Source organism: Anser cygnoides, chromosome 1, assembly GCF_040182565.1.
Source record: "Anser cygnoides isolate HZ-2024a breed goose chromosome 1, Taihu_goose_T2T_genome, whole genome shotgun sequence".
Lineage (NCBI taxonomy): Eukaryota > Metazoa > Chordata > Aves > Anseriformes > Anatidae > Anser > Anser cygnoides.
Window position 1 is genome coordinate 84,663,795 of NC_089873.1, and position 23,878 is coordinate 84,687,672.

Here is a 23,878-nt window from a genome sequence, read left to right on the forward strand (position 1 = left end):
CTTCTTCAGACAGAATTTCCCCTGGGAAGTGCCACACTTGCAGTGGCTGTAGACAGTTGATGTGGGTTGGTAATCTAGTGGGTAGTAGTGTTATGCCTTTAGCTTTCCCTTTTGACGAGCATTCATTTCAGTTTGGGTGCTCTACAATACCCAGTCAGTTACAGGCAAATTCCAGGATAACGATGCTGCAGACACAACCTTCCCACACACGCTTTCATTGTGCTCCTCTCCTTTTCACCTCTGTCTTTGCAGTTCCTCGTAACCTCCCTCACTATAGGAGCACTCTGCACCTCTTTTTTTCCCGCAATTGCAGATAGTGTCCTGTCTGCTCTCCCTTACAGCTGCACTCTTATTACCCTCTGGTTCCTCATAGTCCTAACCCTACAATAATGTCCAACTCTGTGGGGTCTGTATTTGTTCTTGCCTTCTGTTCATAGCACCTTTATATCCTGTTAAGGCAGGATTTCTCCATGTAATTCCATGACCCTCTTGCCATCATTCTTCAACAGTTGTTCTTTTATGAGCATTATCAACGCTCTAATTCTACATTAACCATTAAGTACTGTAATTGTCCATTTGTTAAGCTGTAGTAGAAAAATAGAAGAAGGTGAGATAGGATGCTGTGATTGATGCTGTCATCATCAATTACAGAGCTGGGTTCTGTGGACGGTTGGAGGAATTCTTGAAACTGTGAGTCTACCAGCCACATTACGTACAACGTATACTGAAAGGCTTCCAGATCAATAGATTTACCTCCCTTGATGCCTCAGCTTCTAAAGTTCGGGGGTAGATCAAATACATATTTCAACAGAATATCAACCAGACATGGAGAAACAACTTCAAGATGCACAATAAATCTCATGAACTTTGCCACAAATTGGAACTGATGGAAAGATGACAAATTGCTTGGCTGATCATGAAAATGGTAAAACTGAGTACATATGATCAGTTTTAGCTGGCAATTTACACGCAGTCTAACATTTTACACATAGACTGGAAGCATACTTTTGCTTTGTGTCACACATATTTGTTTAGCAGGTAAAGGACTTTTCAGTTGCATGTATTGAATGACAGCAGGAGCAAAACCTATATGACTCCTTCAAGTACAAAGTTCTGGACTTCCTCAGAGCCAAAGTAAAGAGCCAAAGAGTCTGGTAAATGTCAGCTTTATTTAGTGCCTTGACACCAAATGTTCAGCTCTGCATAACATTAACTCAATGCACAGTGCAAAAACCAGTTACAGTTGGCCTCCTAAAGGTTCATTTGTGGCACTGAAATGTCACCTCAAAGAATAGCTTGCTAAGAATGTTTTTCCTTGAAAATAATAAAAATGTTTAAAGGAAAATAATAAAATTATATAGAAAGTCATGCTTCCTAGGAGACGTGGTTCATTTGCCTCATCTTCCCATTCCTTACCTGCTTGGACTGCCTTCCCCACCAAACACGGTCATGTTTCCATTTGGTGAAGGAAGAATTTGAATGACAGGGAACCAGCACTGTAAGAACTGATCTAGAGATGGGAACCCGCTAATTACATTTCAAGTCTTAGGAGGAAGGTAACATTTCTAATTTAATCTTCTATTCTGGATAAACATGTCAAAGACTTGGAAGTTTTGGGGGGGCAATTTGTTGTTGCTGTTTGTTTAGCCAGTCCTTCATTAGAAGCAGTTGTTTCTTTATGAAGTCAAATCTGAATCATTTAGCTTGAAGCACTGCAGCACATATTTCCAGATGCTGCCATTGACCCTCATGTCCCAAGCACTATTGATGCAGCAAGCAATTAAGAACCTGAGTCCCTTAATGTAATAAATGGCATCTTTAATGGGATATATCCTGTGCATGCAGAGACATCTACCAAAAAAATACTGTTCTAATGGCCTAGGTTAAGTTGGACATAAAGGGTTGGATAATTGACTACTGTTATAAGACAGAAATATATGAAACAATTCCAAGAAATGTCAACCACGTCCATCCACGCTCTTCCCTTCTCCCCACCCCACCCCCACTAATTACTGGAAATTGCTGATGATATTACAGCTATAGTCGAAAAGATGAAAGAAATGGACATCAATCTTCCTTATACCATCCTTAAACATAATTTACAATGTTCCACATTAACATGCAATATCTACAGGATGGAATTTGGAAAAGAATGGTCAGTTTTTGTACAGAGATTGAAAGCTGACAAAAGGAAAGAAAAAGAAAGTAGAAATTGAATGTGGTAATTTCATTTACAGCTCTGGGTAACATACTACACAGGTGTAAAAGGTAAGTGGCATGCATTAGCTTTTATTGTTCATTTAACAGAAGAAAGAATCTGGAAATTGAAAGAAGGCAATTGTGAGTAATGTAGTCAGCTTCAGAGACAGTTTGCAAGCTCATGGTAGACAAAGCATTGTGTAACAAGACTAGTTTAAAAGTTTATGACTAAAAAAATAAATCATGAATTTGCAACAGAAGAAAAGATCAGAGTCTGAAATAGCTAGTGTCAGAGGATTTTTTTTATATTATTAAAAAGTACATCCATGTATTTCCTGTTCAAGTTGGAACAAATTCAGTAAGCCTAATTCAACAGTAGGAAAACAAAACAAAATACTGTTTTAGCTATTGTGGTTGGTTTTATTTCATTTTTAAACCAGGAGAAACTGAAGGCCTAGAAAATTATTATGCACATTTAAAGCAAGAGATTCAGCAGGAGAAATCACATATCTGAAAGGTATTATCAAACATAAAATGTTTCTTTAAAAAAAGAAGCCACAGATGCAAGAGATGTTTCCTCTAATGGTAGAAGTGCATTAATCAGTTTATCTGTTTACCAGTTAGAGCTGATAAACCATCCCTTCAGAAAAGCTGGGTAAGAGACTCACTAAAACCTAGCCCCAGTTTCATATTCTGAAATAACCTGAGCACACGTGAAGAAATAATTTCATTGTCAATTGTTTTTTCAAACTCTAAAAACAGGCATAATTTATGCCAAACTATAAATAAAGCAATTTATTTTGAAAAGCTCTTATGTCATGATCATAAATGACAGCAGCAGGACCACCTGTGAAATCAGTTAAAAAAAAGCACAGGTTATGCAAGATAATAATATTTATGACAATTTCAAATGGCGTCAAGGGAACTACATGCAGAGCAAGTTATGTGGGAGAATACAGCCTTTCACAGAAACAGAAAAAAAAGAAATTTGGTCTTTTCTCCTGGAGAAAAAAAAATAGAAAAAAAAAGAAAAAAACAAGAAAAAAACTTGGAAACAAACAAACAAGTGCTTTTATTACAAGGGAACTGCAAAAAAAAAAAAAAAAGGAAAATCTATACTTCATATAACTTAACATAGAATCATAGAATATCCCAAGTTGGAAAGAACTCACAAGGATCATCGAGTCCAACTCCTGGCTCCACACAGGACTGTCCAAAAATCAAACCATACGTCTGAGAGTGTCGTCCAAACACTTCTTGAACTCTGTCAGGCTCGGTGCCATGATCACTGCCCTGTTCCAGTGCCCGACCACCCTCTTGGTGAAGAGCCTTTCCCTAACACCCAGCCTGACCCTCCCCTGTCCCAGCTCCATGCCGTTCCCTCGGGTCCTGTCGCTGTCCCCAGAGAGCAGAGCTCAGCACCTGCCCCTCCGCTCCCCTCGTGAGGGAGCTGCAGGCCGACAAGAGGCCTCCCCTCAGCCTGCTCTGCTCTGGGATGAACAAACCAAGGGACTTCACCTGCTCCTCATAAGCTTTCCCCTCTAGACCCTCCACCGTTTTCACGGCCCTCCTTTGGACACTCTCTCCAGTAGGTCTGTATCCTCCTTACATTCTGGTGCCCAAAACTGCACGCAGCACTCGAGGTGAGGCCGCAGCAGTGCAGAAGGCAGCGGGACAATCACTTCCCCGGACTGGCTGTGCTGGGCTTCATGCAGCCCAGGGTGTGCTTGGCTCTTCTGGCTGCCAGGGCACGCTGCTGACTTCTATTCAACGTGCCGTCAACCAGAACCCCCAGATCACTCTCCACGGGGCTGCTGTCCGGCCTCTCATCCCCCAGTCTGTACATATATTCAGGATCACCTCTTCCTTCCCAGGTGTGGGATCCAGCACTTGCTTTTGTTGAACTTTACACAGCTGTTGATTGCTCAGCCCTCTGGTCTGTCAAGATCTCTCTGCAAGGCCTCTCTATCCTCAAGGCAGTCAGCAGCTCCACCTAATTTAGAATCATCTACAAACTTACTTAGTGTGAATTCAAGTCCTGTGCCCAGATCATTTTAGAAAACATTGAAGAGAACTGGCTCTAAAATGGAGCTCTGGAGAACCCCACTGGTGACTGGCCACCAGTCTGATGTAACCCCATTTACTATAACCCTTTGAGCCTGACCTTCATCCAATTGCTCACTCATCTACTATGTATTTGTCTAGACATTTTGTCTGGATGGATATTGTGAGAAGCAGTATCAAAAGCTATGCAAACAGATTACATCAACTGGCTTCCCTGTGTGAAATACATGGGTAACCCTGTCGTAAAATTAAATTAAGCTGGTTAAATAGGACTTTCCCCTTGTGAACCCTTTTTGGCTATGACTGATGACTGTATTGTCTCTCAAGTGTTTTTCAGTAACTCTCAGAATAATCTTTGCCATGGTTTCACCTGGTACTGAGGTGAGCCTGACAGGCCTGTAATTAACAGGTCTTGGGCAGTCTACACCAGGTGGCCTTGCTTGAGCAGGGGGAATGGACCAGGTGACCTCCAGAGGTTCCTTCCAACCTCAGCTCACTTCCCCAAACACTTCCCAATTCTGTGGCAGCAGTGCGCTCAGCACCCAGTGCCCACATTCCCCCATAAAGTGCAGCGCAGACACAGTCACAGTGTTTGTTCACACAAGCAATTTATTGACATCAGTGCATAGGATGAAGCTCCTGGAGGGAACGGGCTCTCTCCAAAAGTTTGGGTGCTCACTGCCTGAAAGAGGTTGACCAGTCCAGCTGTTTGGGAGGCCGGGGACAACAGCATCCATCTTGTCAGGTACCCTCTCGTTGCCTAAGAGGAAGCGGTTGAGGGGTTTCTTCTCCAAGCAGCAGCAGAGGCGCCGCAGGAGGTCATCCAGGCGCAGGGGGCAATCTTTCCTTTGCCAGACTTGCCAGGGCTGTGGCTGTCAGGTGGTGAATCACAGCCGTCTTCAGGGCATGGGGGGAAAAGCCTTTGCTCACCAGCATACGGGCGCAGGTCTGCAGATGTTTGAGGTGGAAGCTGTGGGGTCGGGCATGTCTGGCCCTGTGCCCGACAGACTGCATCTCTGCCACAGCGCAGCTCTTTGGCGGCGCCGTGCTGCTGGTGAAGCTGGCTGCGGCTACTCCAGGCTCAGGAAGGTGTCAGAGTCATCTAGCCGCACCCCAAGCGTGATCTCAATGGAGAGGGTGCTCTCAGAGGCGCTGGCCAGCTTGAGCTTGCAGGAGCGGTGGGAGGGCAGCACCGTCAGGCGGCAGTGGCGTGACTGCGGCAGAAGCTCCCAAGCTGCTTTCACCAAGGCCTGGAACCAGCGGGTGGTTTCCTCCACATCCAGGTAGGAGCTGGTGCAGAGGGTGCACAGCAGGCTGGGCTCCTGTCTTCTCCTCAGCTTGTCCTCGGGGTGGTGGAGGAAGCACAGCATGTTCCCCACCAGCCGCTCCCTCGCGCAGGCGCACTCCAGCTCCACGCGCAGGCCGGGGTTCTTCGCTGGCGTCTCCCCCGCGGCGCCCAGCTCCAGGTGGAAGGCGTGCCTGGGGAGAGGCCTCAGGGGCACGAGCAGGCGGTAGAGGACGCTGTCCTGCCGGGCACTCCAGCCTTCATAGAGGCAGCCCACACCGATAGCTGGCTGGAGCCATGGCTTGAAGAGAGATTTCCCGGAGAGTCTTCTGCAGGCACCAAGAAGCTCATCCACCAGCTCCTCCACCACCTTGCACTTGTCGGCCATGTACGGTGTCGGCCACTGGGCGTGATAGGCCCAAACCCTGCCCAGATCCCAGGTGGCATCGGTGTCGCTGTCGTCTTCTACACCATCCTTATCCTTCTTCTTCCTTGTGGAGCTGCCCTGTTTGCTGCTGCTGCCTGGCCCACGGCTCCTTTTCCTGAGCCACTGGCAGAGCCCAAGGAGCAGGACAAGGAGGTCAGTAAAGGTCCAGAGCTGCCACTGCTGCAAGGCAGTGAAGAGCAGGGCTCCCAGGGCCACCCCGCTCTGCTCCTGGCTCCTCTCCTCCATCTCATGCAGCAGCTGAGCCATGCCTTCAATCAGCTGCTCTGCATGCTGCTGCATTCGCTCGTTCGCGTCCATATCCATGTGATCATCCACGAACCACGGCTTCTGGGCAATGCCCAGCACAGCCAGGGCGAGGAAGATCAGCCGAGCCATGGCCTGCAGGAGGTGCAAACTGAACTCACCGACGGCCAAGGCCACAGTGTGGTGGCGCTGCCTGCTGCTGGCCCTGATGACAGTTCCCCCGCTGTGACTCGTCCTCTCTGCTGTCACAGGCACCACAGCTGCATCACAGCAATCCCTCTCCCTGTCCCCTCCTGTGCTCTGCTTTTCAAAGGTGAAGAGAACCTCTCCAGGGTGACTGTTGCAGAACTAAAGAGGGAGAGTCAAAAGCCATCTGGACATGGAATCACAGACTATCCCGAGTTGGAGGTTACCCATGAGGATCATCGAGCCCAGCTCCTGGCTCTCAGTCTCCTCTGCTCTAGGCTGAACAAACCAAGTGACTTCAGTTGCTCCTCATAAGCTTTCTGCCGTAGACCATCCTTGTTGACCTCCTTTGGACACTCTCTCCAGTAGTTCTGTGTCCTGAGATGTATCCTCTCTGTAACCATGAATCTTACAGAAAGCTACTGAACAACATTTAAATATCTTTATGGGAAATTATCAGAGAACAATTATGATTATAGGGAAATTACCTGCTATCTCCTGTTGGTATTCAAGCCACCTTCATCTCAGAACATTTTGTGCTTCCTTGTTTACCTTATCTTTTTTAAGTGCTCTTTGTGCAGTAGAAAGTTGAGAGATGAGAAATATATATGTCACACTTCTGAAAGTACTGGGAATCTCCCAAGAGAAACATATTCTCATGAGACTTCTAGAACAAGCAAGATGCTTTGTCTAAACTTAAATGTTTTTATTAGGTTAGCTGAAGTTTTGAGTCAAAGGTTCTTTCCCAGCCGTGAAATGTTTTTACTAAACCTACCGATAACGTGCAAGTTACTCCCTCCTAATACAACTGTTCCTATATAATCACAGCTATGGCACTCTGCAAGAAATTATGACTCAAGTAGGAATTAATATTGCAATTAAAGGTTTTGAGTTTAGAAAAAGATTGAATAAACAGATCCAAAACACATTCTTCCTAACTGAAAACAATTAAAAAGCAGAAAAAATGAAGACAAATGTGATTTACAAAATGAAGAATGGTACCACAAAATTATCTCCCAAAGGGAGCAAGTGCATCAAGAAAACCGAAAAAAAAAAAAAAACTGACTTGAAGGCAGAAATAGGTGAATCGTTAAATGGAGAAAATGGATAAAGGCTATGCAGAAAGACATTGGGAAAGTAAAATAGCAGAATTTGTTTGCATTAGATGCAGTACTTTAAATCACAGTATTTTTGTTGCTTTTCTGTCTGGCAAGAAAGTAGTGTGTTCACTTTAAGGAAGACAAATACAGTGAACAAAGAGACTATAATGTCTGGGAGAAATAAGTGATTTGTAGGCTGGTTTATACTTTGCAACTCTGAGAACAGCATGAGCTTATATGTGTGTCAAAAAAACACTTTGGTGGGATATGTTGGAAGAGGAGATTGTTTTGAGGCAAAATCTAAGATGAAGGATAAGAACTGGTTAAAACCACCCAGAAGAAAATATTCAACCTTTATGACAGTCTGGCATAGTTTAAAAGGCCAAGAAAGGCATTCTATTCCAGGGAGACAAAAATCTCCATCCCAAGCAATGGGAACAAGAAGAATGGCAATCTGCTACCACACAAAATTATTGCAAAGTGCAGTAGAAATGCCACCTTTTTGTTCAAGATCAACAGACAGATAGCCTCCATCTTCAAGTGTTCTTTCGCTTTTAGATTTCCATTATCTTCTGCTGTTTTTTTGCCTGTTTTTTTTTTTTTTTTGTCATTCCAATAACTTTTGAGCTTATATATAATGGAGAGAACAAACTGTAAAACCCCCAAGCTGCCAGATGTGTTCACCCAGCTTACAAAGTGCTTATCAAAACAGTGGCATGACAATCACTTCAGGTCACTCACTTGAATAAACCTGATTAACAAAATTCATGCACATTGAATAAAATCCTTATCAGTTCATAAAATGTCAGATATAAGAACTAGTGAAGCATAGAGAATGTGTGCAAAATCCAGACCTGACCATACAAAGTCTCTTTGGCTAGAAAACTGTAGTTAAAACAGCCATCCAGGAATGCTGGCCTAGAAGGCCTGCTGGGAACATGTGGGCAAGAAGCACATCCACTCTCAGGCATTCAAATTACGTGAAACTACCAGGGCAGCACAGAGTCACAGGCACTTATCACCATGATCACAATAGTTTTGTGATTCCTTGTTTCCCTGGACAAGCTGTGGGATGTTGCTGAGATGTAAACTCAATCTCATCTGCTAACTGTTCGAACGCATTGAAAAAAATCCATATCTAGTTAGCAAAAAGCAGAAAGTAAAAGTCGACATGTCTTTTGGTTACAGCACTAACAGCTATGAAAGTAAAGCTGGGCCACAAGGTGGTATACGAGGATGAATTTAGCTTGATAAACAATGGAGAAAAAGGACACATCCTTTTGAAAAGACAGGACGAAGAAGAACAGTAGTATTAGGAAACGTTATTCACCTAAAGTCCACTAATCTTTCCTCATGGTCTGTGCACAGCAGCACTCTAATTTGAAATCATCTTAAACATAAGTAGTAATCCAGAAAGGACAAAATGTTCCTACTTTACTTTTTACTGATATATTGTCATACTATCTCACCAATCCTACCCTTCAAGTAATGTTCTACAAAGTACAATTTTTACACTTGGAAATTTCAGCTTTTGGGGGTAAATTCTTTGTTTATTTTATTTTATATTTATTTTTTAGCATTGCTAATTGATTTCTGCTAAGAGCAGTTTTCTAAAGAAATCTGCAATGAATTTTGATAAGACATTTATGACTTCTCTTGGTTATTTTGTTTTTCTTTAGGCTCCTGACATTGGTAGCATGAATAAAAATGTATACTCCTAAGCCATTTTAACCTTTTCAACTATTATGAAAAAAAATAAAATAAAATAAAATAAAACAAAATATTTTTCAGATTTTTTTAGTTTCATGGGGAAAAATAGCTGAGAAATATTTTAGCTTTGTTCCTTATTTTTCTCTGTAAAATGAATATCATTTTGTAGGTAGAATTATATCATTTAAAAAAAAAACAAAAAACAAACTTAGATTTCAAAGTTTTGATTACAAGTTAGAAGATTTCCATGCTACTTAGAAAAGCAATAAGCCATAGAAAGAAAATGTCTATCTTCAACTTTCAGTTAAATTTAACAATTATATGCGTATCCATAAATGTCTAAGATATACGGCTGATGGAAGTATTAATTTATCTCCAGTTTTTTCCCAGCAGATGCATACTGGGAATAAAAGCAGTAGAAAAGTTCCCCCCAAAAACCCTCAAGCCTTTCCTTTTACAATAGGTCAGAATAAAAGCCACATGGCAAAAAGGACACAAACAACCATCTTTCCTCTGCTAAGAGCAAAGGGAAACAGCCCGTCAGTACCTGAGTTAGATAAGCAACACAGATTCTTTCTTAGATGCTACAATACAAAGTTCCTGCTCTTCTTTCCAGCTACGGAACTTTATTCATAATCATGGGTTAATCCTCTTTAAAAGTCTGAAAGATAGAATGACTAAGAAAAGCCTTTCCAATGGCTGGGTTGTAAATCTCAAGGACTCTTATCTGTTCCAAACCTTTTCTTTTGAAATCTTCTTTTGGCAAATCTCTCAGCAGCAATCTGTCAACAGAGTTGATGCCACTGAAATTTTGAAAAATGGCAACAGCTTCAAAAAACAAATCCAAAACATTGGCAAACATTATTATTTTCAAAGCAATAAGTAATTTCAAAATAATAATTTTTAATGATCTTTTGCAATCAACTGCACTGGGAAATTCCACCATGACAATGCTGTTTGTGACCAGACTGACTGAACTGAATGGAAAGATTCCTGTTGACATGGATGGGTTTGCAGGGCACTGTCTAAAATCTTTGATGCTTTTCCAAGTGGCTACATTTTTGGAAGAAATAATATGCCTCAACAGCAGAGTAAGATTTCTCCCTGACATACAGGTTTCACTTCAATAATACCGATAGAATTTCCTAGATCAAAACTCCTAGACTGATCTGTAGAGTGAAACTCAATGTTATTACACTGTAGGTGCAGGCAGTATTAACAGCAGGAGGCTATCATTTGGAAGTCAGATTTCATAGTGTGTATCCTGATGTAAGGTAAGGACAATTCCATTGTACAAACTAAGGCATCTCCTTAAATATTTATATTTATTTCATATTTATAGAGGGAAAATATAGAAAAAAAGCAATGTGATCCAAATCTCAATTAGATATGCAGAGCTGATTCATTCTGATTGACTGTTCCCATACTAAAACCCAAAGAAACTCAAAACCAAATTCTGAAAATTGTTTGCATATCATAGTCTTTGTAGTCTTCCCTGCAACCTTGCAAACCTCCACGTGAAGCAAGTATGAGAGTACAGCTGACAACTGAAAACCATCTGAAGCATAGGAAGGATGTGGGAACAATGAGAGGTACAAGCTGACACAGCTGTTTTGGCGTTAATGCCTTGTTCGCTCCTGACTCGCAGTCCCTCATCACCCACACTGCACGTGTCCTCTCAGAGATGATTAGTTTTGCCATGAATCAGATGACTTGTAAGCAAAGCCCAAACATGTCCCCTAGATTCCTCACTCTAGGGACTGCCAAATGGACAACATGAGGTGACTGCTTCAGGTTTGGCTCTCTGGACCATACACAATCTTCCAAAACTGATCAGGGTTTACAATTTTAGGTGCTTCCACATGCCCTAATGGCACTCCTTAGGGCACATAACATGCTCCCTCAGTTTCACACTACGGAACAGCATTCTGATGAGCTGCAATGTATTCTTCATATTATTTCATACATTTTTAAAAGTAAAAAACAAAAGCAAAAAATATACACCTTGCCTGCAGTTGACTGACCACACAGAGTGGACAGAGCCTGCTCCAGAGGAGGTGAAGACTGAGAAGTGGGGATTTAAGCAGCTTTGTGCTACCTGGCCTAGGACCAAACATCACCCCTGAGAGCTGATGCAGTCAGCAGCATCTATGTTGCCACAGACCAACAGGAGGAAATTACAAGGCCACAACTATATCAGACACTAGCAGCTCCCTGGTGAATATAGTATAGTGTCTTACCAGTGACATAGTGATATCCTATCATTGCAGGAATCACATTTATTCATTTATCTAATTATTTCAGGATGCCAATTGAGCAGTGATTCGGTGCCTTTCAGCTTAGCTCAGGGCCATCAAAATACCCTGAGTATTTTATGCCCTCCTTCAGAAAAAGTTTTCTATAGTTAATACAGAGTTACAGTAGTTAAGCCTCAGAAGGCAAATCAGTGGGTGAGAGGCAGAGCAGTACAAATGTGCAAATCTGCACAACTCCATCCTACCCCCACAGAATGTTCCTTGAATTCAATGTTTTCACTGCGGAGCTTGTTGCAGCCACCACAGCTACATGCTGATAGCACAAACATCTGTCCCACTCTGCAGGCTGCTCTGGCTGGGCTGAGCGCGACCCCTTAGGCAAAGAGAGGCAGGTGGAGCACATGCACCTAGCGTCTGCAGCAGCTCCAGCCAGTCCTCTGTGAGCTGGTGCAGCTGGCAGAAAAAGAAATAAGTAAACCCCAGACATCCCCTCAAACCTTTCCTTTCACAACAGCTCAGAGTAGGGGTAGCAGCCAGATAAAATCCTGTCTTCTACAAGCTTGAGCGGTTCTGTGAACAACAAAAATTTGTTTGATTGCTCGCAGAATCAGCATACTGTAAACGCAAACAAGACAGTGATGTAATTTACATTATTTTTAATTTGGAAGGGAAAATATAATTAATGCTTAATTCTTTTCTCATGTGTGCATTGACTTAATTATTATTCCAGTGCAAAACCGAAAGAATTATGTCCACAGCGCTGTTTGCAATACTGCTAATATTACAGACCCTGCTTTGATTATTTTCATTTAAAAAAAAATAATCTGATGCAAACATGTCAGGGAAGCCTTTTGATACAGTTATTTATTTCACATTGAAGGATGGCTGCCTTCATAATGAAGGCTAGTTCAGTCAACTGCAGATAAAAGAATGTCTGACTTACATGATATCCAATACCAGAAATGGGCAAACTCTACGCTGATCTTTAGAGGAAGAAAAAGAGCACTCAATGAAAGATGAGAAAAAATAAGTTAATGTTTAACATGGAAAAGTCAGATTATTTCTTTCACTCACCCCAAATCTGTTTACTATAAAATGGTAAATTCTTTGTCTGTGTGTCTCTTGAGCTCACGTCAACAAAAATAAGGAAAATCTGAAATAATTATTTGTAGTAAGTTGAAGCATCCAGAGAGAAGTTACACAAAAACCTATCTCCCTCAGCATCCATTTATTAATTTCAGCTTTTGTTGAGAGTTCAGTGAACTAGTCCTTTTAAATGTAAACCATTTTACTTAGTTTTAGCTGACATAGAAATTTTTATAAGTGTATTCTAAGGAGGAGCTACCTGAACAAAACCACATATCAATGCTATCTTAAAATGACTCTGTGGTCCCATGACCAGAATGAACTGAGAAAACAACTAAAATGTCAGCTGCATATTGTCTGAAACTTCCACAGGGACCAACAGGTCTGAACTTTTTCAATTAATCTTTCAAGCAGCATCACATTTGTACAGAACTCCACTAACCCTGCACAAGTTAGTCAAACTTTCCTGAAATTCTTTTGGCAACGTTTATAATAAATGGATTCATAAAATGAAAGAAGAGTGGAGCTGGCAGGAAATGAGACTGAAAAAACTGAAAAGAAAAAACTATATAAATTTTCTGCCCGATGTGGGAAATATATAGCATTTTAAATAATCATTCAAATACATGGGAAGGTGTTTCTCTTTTTTAAACATACTGAAAAAGACCATCTATAACTAGGTAATAGAAATTCCTATTGCAATGGTACCAGAGTATAATGATTTCCTTCCTGATTTTGTATAAATAATAAAAGACTGCTATGAGTGACAGTTTTCCTGCAGCTAGCACAACAGCAAACAAGAATAGCAAATAAGACTGTCTAATCTGGAGAGAAATATTTCTGTTCTGAGTAGATGTTTAAAATTATTTAAAGTTCAGTTTACTTTTATTATTGGATTCATTTTTTCTGTCTTTTTTGAATATAGCACTTCTTGGAAGATCAGAAAAAAATAAAAAATATATTTTTTATAAGTCTTTCATCTGGAGTGAAACCCACAAACACAAAGTTGTTATGCTTTGTGGCTGAGGCAGGTCTTAAGACAGTTTATCCTGAATCTTAGCAGACTATGATTTATCAAGTACAGCAGTGATGCTGCTATAAGTGGCAACTGTGCTGCCAGACTCTGTAGTGTAAATACAATCCCACTTATTAATGCTTTCCAATTAAATCAAGATACTTGGCATCATTGTAAAAGAGACCATGAACACTCCCAAATATTTTCTTCAGGCTACAAGCACCAATTCAGTTACACCAACCAATTCAGTCGGCCCTAGGCCAATCCTTTGAGCTTTGCCCTGACTATACATAGAAAAAGCATTTGTTTTCAACCAAACTAGTCCCATCAAACCAGAGTAGCACGACAGAGCATACCACTTACTATCACCCCACAAATACTGCTGCTGCTAAAATATGGAGAAAGGGGAAAATGAAGGAAGGAGGAAGGGAAAAATCTCAAATCAGCCTGTGGTACAATCCTATTGAAGATACGGCAGGTTTAGTTTTAATTTGGGTGTTAGTCAAGGCAGCCTTTTTTACATGAGCTAGATGCATGAGTTGGTTTAACATGGAATTTAAATATAACTTTTTTGCTGAGTGGCCAATCTCATCCATGTGTTTAATTTTAGCTAGTTGTACAATAAATAAGGCTCACAAGAAATTATGGTGGGGGAGGGATAAGAGTCACTCAATTTCAAACCTGGGGACACACGGGTAACCTGACAGGTTTATATGTCAGCACTCACTGGGAGACCATCTACATGGCTAAGGGAGAGAGAGTCTTCATGTCTCTGTATAAGAAGAAGACAGAAGTGCCCAAGATCTGTCCAGAAAGGGGATGTTTTTATGTTATTTGTTCTTTTTGTTTGCAAAGGAAAGATGGACTGAATAAGTTACATTCATAAACTGCACTCACACGCTTTATGTATACATGTATGTTATTCAGTTACAGGAAATATATTTAGTTTTCCTCTGAGGGGAAGTCATCTGGCATGATCATGGCAAGGGAAAACAACACACCTGGGTCACTCCATCACTGAAACACAAACTGCACCCAAATTCCAAATAGCAACGCACTAGCTCACACATGGAACTACAGGTACCTGTCAACTACAAAGCAGCCAGGCTGTTTCAGAACTAGCTAGGTGATAACACGGGCAAGGTGGGGGCTGATCTGCCCACAGGAGTCACCGTTCAAAGCCTCTGAATTTTGCATAAACAGACATATGGCAACCTGAAACTTTTTTTAGGCTTATGTACCTCCTACGAGCTTTTCCTACAGGAAATACAAAGTTTTAGTACTATTTTTTATTTACAGATTGTGCCATTAAAGTGTGTGATTTGGGATCCCAGGTTATTGAAGCCTTCTGTAACATTTATATATTTGACTGCATGCTTAAATTTCTTGTGATCACTTTCTTCCCACCTGCCTTACCCCTAAGAGAACCAAAAGAGGCATGACTATTCACACAGCAGATAAAACTATGTATTTGTAAGTAAATAAACAAATAGTAGAGCTTGCAAAATTCTAATACTATTTGTGATGGCCAGTTAATAAGCCATATTTGAAACAATATTTAGGATCGTTAAATATTATTTGGCAAGGTACAGATCAATGCGTGAATTTTCTGAACCCTTAGGTTTACCTACTTAATTCACCAAACAAACAATTACACCAACAAACAAATTTTAAGACACACACACACACACAAACACAGTAATGCAGCTGAAAGGTGAAGAGATGCAGTAGATGACTGGAAATTTGCAGCATTTGGGTCTCTCAATGACTAACAGACTTATTCTGCTCCTTGAGACATGAAAGCACATCTCATTCCTCTTGGAACTACAGCATGGGGTTGACTTCCTTGGCTTGTACTTCTGGTATTAAAATGCAGCTTCTGTTTGTCTTTGCCAGCAAGAACACCTGGTTGTCTCGCTAAACAGATGTTCCCAACAGAATAGAAGATGAATGGTTTCTCTGACCTCGCTATTGAATGCAAATGTTCTTGTCAACTTTAACTGAAGCTGAACTAGTTCATTTCTGATGTCATCATGAGGAATGATATAAATCCTTGGAATTGTCTTTCAGACCCTGTGATTACAATCACACATGCATCCATACACAAACGTACCTCTTTAGCACCCCATCTTTCTTTTTGATCGACGTGAGGAAGTAACTTTGCAGAAAGATCTACAGTCCTACTCAGATCTACTCAAAGACACTTCGGCACTGTCACTAGTCCTCCTTTCCTGATTTTGTTAAAGTCACCAAGCAAGAGTTTCTTCCAGTAAGGAGGAGAATATTTATATTACCAATGATAAGGATTATGACAGCATCAATTGTTTAAACTATGAGAGTCCACCACTTAAACACAGATCATGCTATTATAAGGAAACCCATGATTAGCAATCAGAAAACATTATTTGCAGAGTATATAAAATTTCACTGTCCCTTTCAAACCTACAATACATATGACTATGTCTACTGGAATTTAATTTAAAGCCTATTGCATTAGTTATGGTAATATCTTAGTCAATCCTCTAACAGACTAAAACAATCCATAAACCAGAATCAAATCAATAGCTTTCTGTTTCTCTCCCCATTTTTTTCTTTGTGTATGTGTGTATGCATGTGCAAGCATTGTCTTTTTCTAGCCCCTTTCCCTAGGAAGAGTTTAATGTCCTTGTGTTCAAGAGGTCCTGGGCAAAAACACATCCAAGGAATGGACCTTGCTGAAACTGTGCACAAATGTGCAGATAAAGACTCTGAACTGGAATAATAATAATATATATTTTTAATTAACACAGTTTCAAGTTCTCTCTTTCTCTGCACCATTAGCAGATGGTTTACTTGTATGCTACTATAACATGCACCAAAATGAGTCAAAACAATCAACAATATATAAATTACTAAGTATTTGCATGCACTGTCTACATTCCCCATACCTATTCTATTTTCTCTGATAGAAAACTGAACAGCTAACTCACATAATCAATAATGCCAACTATTACATACCAAATTAACCTAACTAGATTGTATTGTATTCTTTAAAATATGGTACCTGGGATAATTTTGCCATTATTTTAACTTACCAATAGAGCTACATATCTGTTGTACTGCCTTTTGTGTGCAATATTATGAGATAATAACTGAATCACAATCAAGAGAACAGAAATCCTTATTTGTTTGGTTTTTATCCAAATCAGTGAACTGCATTTTATAATCACCATCAAACTATTTTCATTCTTTATTCTTCAATTTACATTTTTATATAATGGATATGATAAGAACACTCACAAGCGTATCAGTAAATAATGTAATATATATTTAATAGACACAGCACAAAACTTCTTTTACTAGACCTGCTTTGCTTTGCTTCTTATTTCTCATTTCTCCTGAGCGCTCCTGTGTACAACAGAGGAACGTGACCGGTCAAGGCATTTGGTTCCTACACCTTAATACCATTGCCAAGAGCACTTCAAAGCACGTGTTCTTTGAATACATTGTGCTTAGTGCTGCTGTGTGAAGGAGGATGACGGTTTCATAGCTAGGAGGCTTTCTTGTGACCAACTCTGTATGCAGAGAAGTAATTATACAGCAAAAAGACTCAGCTTATGTCCTTGACTTATTTTCTAAATGGTATTATCTGCCATCAATAGTATATATTTAATAGAAAATGAAGGCCTAGTAATTAGGTTTTGATTTCAGTTTTAATCTGTCATTTGATCAGACAGCTCCTTGAAAAAGTACAATAAACTTTGCAGCTTTAAATCAATTCTATCATGCATTCACAGCTGGAAATGAACCTAGTTCAGTATGTTATTATCCAAAAAATAATGCATGAATAGATATGGATAGGCAGGGATTATAGATGTGCAGTTTTTGGACACAGGTAACAAATATTGTTATCAGTAAGTCATTTTGTCGATACTGAAACCTTTTTGCTAGACTTTGAGTGTCTGTGCTGCAGAGCAGCATCTGCTGAGACATCATTCAGGCTCCTTTGTGACTGGTAAAGAACATATAAAAATGCAAAGGGTTAAATTTATTTTGCGTTATGGGCATCAGCACATACATGCTTTACTACTCATGCTTACTAGGTCTGCTAAATCTCTTCTGGTCCAGGAACCCAAATGGCTACCAGATGCCAGCAGCATTCTCTTGTGATTGAAATTTAGACACATACATGTACACACACACATTTTTACTTTTTACAGCTGTACTTCAGCCTTGCTCACTCACACTGCTGTGTTTCCTATGAAACATATCAAAACGTGTCCTCATACGGACTGACCCTGGCTTATTAGCTCATTTATTTACCAGTGGAATACCTTCCCAGTGCAGTACACACACACAAACAAAAACCTGAGGTCTGTTTATGAAAGTGCAGCATCCACAGCTGCTGCTCTGGAAGGTGATCAGTCGCTATTGTTCAAACACTGTCATCAGAGGTCCTGAAGCTAAGCGATCCCAGCAGCTCCCAGTGCCAGTCATTCTGCTCCCATCCTCTTCTCCTTGCACACTGGAGGACTGGGCTGAGTTTCCACAAGTGCCCGTGCAAGCTGCTCTGGATTTCCCAGGGCAGCAGCATGGTTTGGGGGGATTTCAGGTATTAATTATTAGAGACTTTTGTTGTGCACATTTGTACTGCTGAGAATTTGGGATTATAAAAGCCGGATAGGTCTAGTAAAAGCAGTTTTTTATGCTGTGAATATTTAGCATATTTCATCAGCATTTTGGTCAACATCTTAAGGACTATTCAAATTTGGCAGCAGAGAAAAAACAAGGATCCTTAGAAAGTTTCAGCAATCAAACCTTCTCAGACTCTCTCTCTGGAGAATGCCTTTAGCCTGAGTAACTCCTGTCAAAAGCCTGTATCCTTTAAGTCTCTCTATTGCACTAAGCTTTACATGAATTCAGACAATGCTTCATATAATCGCAGAAATTGGGCATAAGAAGCACTCAGTCACCCTGTCCTTCCTCTGCTTGAAATAGAGTTCAGTGCTCAATGGCAACATCTGGCCAAATAGGAAAGGGCCTGTTGAGCAAAAAAGTTGATGTTAAGGACCTGAAATACATTCATAACATACTTGGGGGAGTTTTACTTCAGACTAGCTTTAGCTTGAAGACTAGTGCCCATTACTGGTTGGAGCAAATAGACATATTCCTGGAGCATGTTTTCTGGCTTAGTTTATCCCCAAAGTAATCTCCTTCACGTGCAATGAGACTGCTCCATCACGGAAAGCAATACACAGTAAGGAAGGACAGCGAGAGATGAACTGCAAAACCTCACTCACATGCTAAAGCAGGCATACCTGGGGAAACCTGATGGTGATCGTCTGTGAAGGTAGAGCAGTCATCATACCCCAAATTGCCCCTCTGTTTTCTTCCTGGCAGATAGTCTGATGTGTTCTTTACTTGTTTTCATCTCATCTATCTGTGGCTCATCTTAACCCCTTCCTGCTCTTAAGCTTCAGATATTCACAGTCATACTTCCACAGATAGCTTTGGATATCTGAGCTATCCACCAGAAACATGGGAAAAAAGGAAAAAAATAATAATCAGCCTGGCCTTTCAGTGCTTCAGCTGTGGCCACTTCCAGTGATACACACGCTACTGCTAGTCCATTCTCAAAAGCTTCCAGTGGAGACCTTAGGCCAGTGAAACAGAATGAGTTTTGCACACGATTTTGAAGTATAATTCAGAGAACATTACCACCAACCTGTAATCCTAGCAGGAATTTTTTCTCTCCCTTGATTACAGTCATTAATGTTACAAACAACTGTCCATCTCTGCTCTAGGACCATTCATTCTGCACATTTAAAACAGTCACCTGTTAACTCTCAAGTAGCTTTTAGAAGCAGCATGTTTAAAATCAAATTAGCAAAGAAGCTCAAAAATATTGAATCACTGAATTTGCACTTATTTCAAATTCCTTTTCATTTCCACATTTTTCTTGTTTAGCTATGGCTTTATTACATTTGGCTTCTTTAAAAGCTGATGATTTGATTTTTAGTCAGGAGAATGACTAACCAAAAAAAAAAAAGGAAAAAAAAAAGGAAGAGGAGATACTGGGCTCTGTGCTGTAAGCTTGGAAGAACAGTTTTCCTACAGAATAAAGCTACAACCTCTGGTTTAATTCCCAGATTGTTTACTGGCACTCTCACAAAACTGTATTTAGTTAGGTCGATATTTTGTATTCATTGGGGTATTTACAGAAAAAAATCAGAGAGCAGTTCCTATCTGTAAGAGAGATCTGTTTATTTTGCTGTACAACAAGTGTTGCTTAAATTTTTAAACAGAATTTCTGATAGTCGAAAGAAAAACAAGTAGAGAAGGGTATTAGCCAAAATATCTGTCAGCTAAACAGAACTTGTAAATCCAGTTAAACAACTAAAGGGCACTGCACTGTCAAATCATCAGATTGCAGATCCCTGCCCTGTGGTTTGCTGTCTTTTAGAAGAGAATGCAAACTGTTTAGCTTTCCCAAACCCTCTCCCCCTCCATCTGCCTACTGACCCATGCAGCTGCCTTAGCGTTTGCATTCGCTCCACTGGAAGTTTCATGCCTGCCTTGATAGAAGAAAGTAAAATGTTGCAGTGACAGCAGCTTCAGTGGGACCGAGCAAAGAATGATGGAGAAGACTAAATGTGTTATTTCTGTGGATACCTGAGAATTGGATAAGAAAACTTTGTGAATCACTGTGTACCAGCACTGTCAGAACAGAACATTTTGAGAGAAAAATGAAAAATACACAAAACCCCGAAGTGTAGTTTGTGTCACTGTTAGGAAGAGCAGGCAAAATATGTAAAGATGATGTGCTGCACAGAAATTTAAGTACTCAAATAAAGAATGCAAGCATAAATGTTTAACCTGCTGAAATTCACATTAAATTCTACAGAGACGGGTTCATAATAAAAGCAGCTTGTCTGTTCTTGACCATCGTTTCCTTCACCCTGGCATTTAGTGAAAATGCATTCTGGAAGGTAATTGAGCATGCTTTTCTTCCTTCTTCTGGGGCCCATAAGGTTATTTACAAAAGAATATTTAAAACAGTAATAATGTGGTGGATCTCTACAGATAGTTTCCTCAGCTATTCATGCAGGTAATCTTTTGAAGGGGCACGTACTGGTTGGCGACCTTACACAGGCGTCACTGAGGCAGGATACCCCACAGAAATGGTCAACAAAGGAAAACTGCAAGCCAACATACTTCATTAGAGGGGGAAATGAGTAAAAAAAAAACTTTCTCTGGAAATACAGTGTAGCAAAAAATGTTATTTCCGGTAACATTTTGCACAATTAGAAAACATTCAGGTGACATGAAAGACACTGCCTGTGATAGCCTGTGTTACAGCTTTTGTATTTTCTTGCACTTTATATTTCTGTTTTGTCGCTCCATAGGCAATTCAAGCAAACTGTCAGACATAACATCTCGGGGGGTAGGACTGATACCAGGTGATATTTAGTGAATTTACAGGCAGTGTTGCAATTAGCTGTGTCCAAATTTTAAAAGCTATCCAACCACAAGCCCTAGATTAATTTCAGTCTGAAATAACACTCTTTATTCCCCATTCTCAACATACAAAGTTAGTTACGTTTATTCCCGTAGGCTGTATCACTGGGCAAAAGAGATCAAGGGCTTCTCATTATTTTTGGTGAAACTCAAAGTTTAAAGGAGATGACTACTCCATTCAGTGATAGTAATCTCTTTAATCACAGTGAGTTGAGTTCAACAGTACAATATTTACATTTGATGTTCTAAAACAAATTGAAGTCTTCGCTTTTGAAGACAATGATAATCACAGGGAAACTGGAGCCACTTTTCTAAATAAATTTCACTATGCTCTACTGTACAGTGCCGGAGTTAAGAACCTGTGAGCAATGAAATTATAGACACTACCAGAAATTGCTGGAACGAAAGCACTTGGTGATTCTTTTCTGAGCAGAAAATTGCCAGAGAAGGTCTCTGCATAACATGTGGTATACCACTTATTTCCATCTTCTCTTTTGAACAGGAACACATACACTGACTATGCAGAACAATACAATTTTACTAAAACTTACCATTATAAAAAGCGGAACCAAGGTCCAGCAGATGAGTCACCGAAAACTGAATAATGCTGGTCCAAAACTTTGCCCCTGCTAGGCTGTCTTGGGAAGGATACTTTACCTACTTCTCCGTGCATGTTTTTGTCTTGAGCCAGTGTCTTTGGAGATGACTGTTACACAAATACTGGCAAGTAAAGGTGCTAATCTGTGAAGTCACCTTCCTACCTTTTCAGCCATCCCATGAAACACAACACTTGTGCATCAGACTTCAATGAAGTTGCTACCTAGAACATGCAATATCTCCTTTTATATTTCCAAACCAGAAAACCTAGATTGATTTCTGTCTGAAATAACACACTTTATTCCCCATTTTCAACATACAAAGTTAGCTCTGTTTATTCCCATAGCCTGTATCACCAGGCAAAAGAGATCAAAGTCTTTTCATTATTTTCTGGCGAAATCATACCAGTAAGACAACCTATCACTAAAACTACTGAGTATCTCCTATCTAACAGCCCATTCCACTAATAGATGAGGACCATATAGTTTCAAAGCCTTTGTACTTTCCTTCATACATAATTCTTTTGGTCAGGCAGTTTCTCCTTTCTTCTTTTAGTCTCCTGAAGTCTAGGACTAGGCTTGACAAACAAACACTAGGATGTCTACTTATACTCTTCTACATTATTCAAAATGGAACTTATGTGCATAAATGTCTTTCCATCTACATCAATACACCCTTTAACACTTTTATGATACGGTTTAAGCTGGGAAAACTATCTCTTTTAATAACTACAGAAATTACTGGACCAGTTTTGACTTCATTGCATAGAGTAAAATATTAATGAATGGTTGAAGAAAACCATCTTTAAAGCTTATTACAGTACTTGAATGAAAGTACAAAAGGATTTGCTCTCAAGAATTATCTAGCTGCACTTTGTAGACAATTACACACATTATCTGAAAGCAAACACGTTACAAACAGCATCCCATTTCCAAACGGACACAGCAGATATGGCCCACTATTCAAGATGCCATATCTCAATTACCTGAAATGACAACTTCAGCAAATCAACTCAATTCAATCTATTATTATTATTATTATTTACCAGTCACAACCTTGTCTGGCCATTGCCACTTCCTAAAATGAAGTTTGTTTGCAAATGCTTATGACATGGAAAAACCCAAGACAGGAGAAAAGTATTTCTGAAGTTTTAACATACTAATATAGCTTTCTGTATCCCAGGATGAATGAATGGAAACATTATGGTGTTGCACTGCACAAAGAAGTTTGCTAAATCTTGAACAATGTGAAATTAACCTCGAGCAATATGAGAGATGTGTGGTTGTTTAAACAAAGTTAATACTTACTTAGGTCCTATCTCCATCTTCCCTTTTCCTGTTTTCTTTAACAGAAGTTTAACTACTCCTCAGCACACAGTCTTGCTAGATCCTTGAGTTTTGCCTCAGCTACACTGCAGCTCCTCTAACAATAAAGCACATCTCCCCACTTCTCAATAGCTTAATGGTGTAACTAATTGATCTCAATTCCTTTGCAAGTACCCTCATTAAAAACAAACAAGCCACTATTGCTGCTCCCATTTACTTCTGTCAGAAAAGCTCTTTAAACTTCAGGAAATGTGGATGTTTGGTCCAAATAAGCGCCAGCAAGTTCAGATCCACTCTAACACTCACCTGAACTCTCTCAACCCCATTTAAAATGAGCCAGAGATAGCCGGAGAATTAGATTTAGCTCTCTCCAGCTGATACCAGTTGTACTAAACTACCCTGGAGAGGCTCTTGCACTTCTTTTGCCGGTGCTAGCCAGAATTTATTACAAAGGTTTCAGAATGTATAAAGTTTTGTTGTTGTTATGGTAAAGAAGAAATATGATTGGTTTCTGTTGGTACTTCAGGTAAAACCATGGCTAAAGTGAGCTATGCTACAAACTCTGGATCCTTGTGCTTTATCTGAAGTAACTCAGCCATGCTGGGTCCTAAAACCGAGGCCTCAGTCTTTGGCATCATTTCCACAGTGAAAAATGATCCAGAAAACATCTTTCATTTCCATTATTTCTTGATACTCTTGCTTTGCACTTTTGTGCCCACCGCCTTCTTGAGAGGGGAGTGATCCAGGACTCGGGTACTACAAATTCCTCCTCTTGGCCCAGCTGGTGAAATGCCCCATATGGCCAGGGTAACAGGGCCGTGCTGTGGGATGTGAGGAGGCAGGGGCCTGGAGCACCACCGAGGACAGC

General features: G+C 40.3%; 1 protein-coding gene across 1 annotated transcript; it reads right to left on the reverse strand.

The window, feature by feature from the left end:
* Positions 1 to 3,362: 3,362 nt before the first annotated feature.
* On the reverse strand, positions 3,363 to 23,191 carry LOC136791351 (inositol 1,4,5-trisphosphate receptor-interacting protein-like 1). The gene is made up of 2 exons (XM_067001392.1): positions 22,993 to 23,191; positions 3,363 to 6,819 (listed from the first exon to the last, which is right to left on the reverse strand). The coding sequence occupies exon 2, from the start codon at positions 6,369 to 6,371 to the stop codon at positions 5,334 to 5,336; it is 1,038 nt and encodes a 345-aa protein (XP_066857493.1). The 5' UTR covers positions 6,372 to 6,819; positions 22,993 to 23,191; the 3' UTR covers positions 3,363 to 5,333.
* Positions 23,192 to 23,878: the final 687 nt, after the last annotated feature.

Excerpts from the sequence above, each read along its gene's own strand:
- LOC136791351 (XM_067001392.1), bottom strand. The coding sequence starts at position 6,371 with ATGGCTCGGCTGATCTTCCTCGCCCTGGCTGTGCTGGGCATTGCCCAG.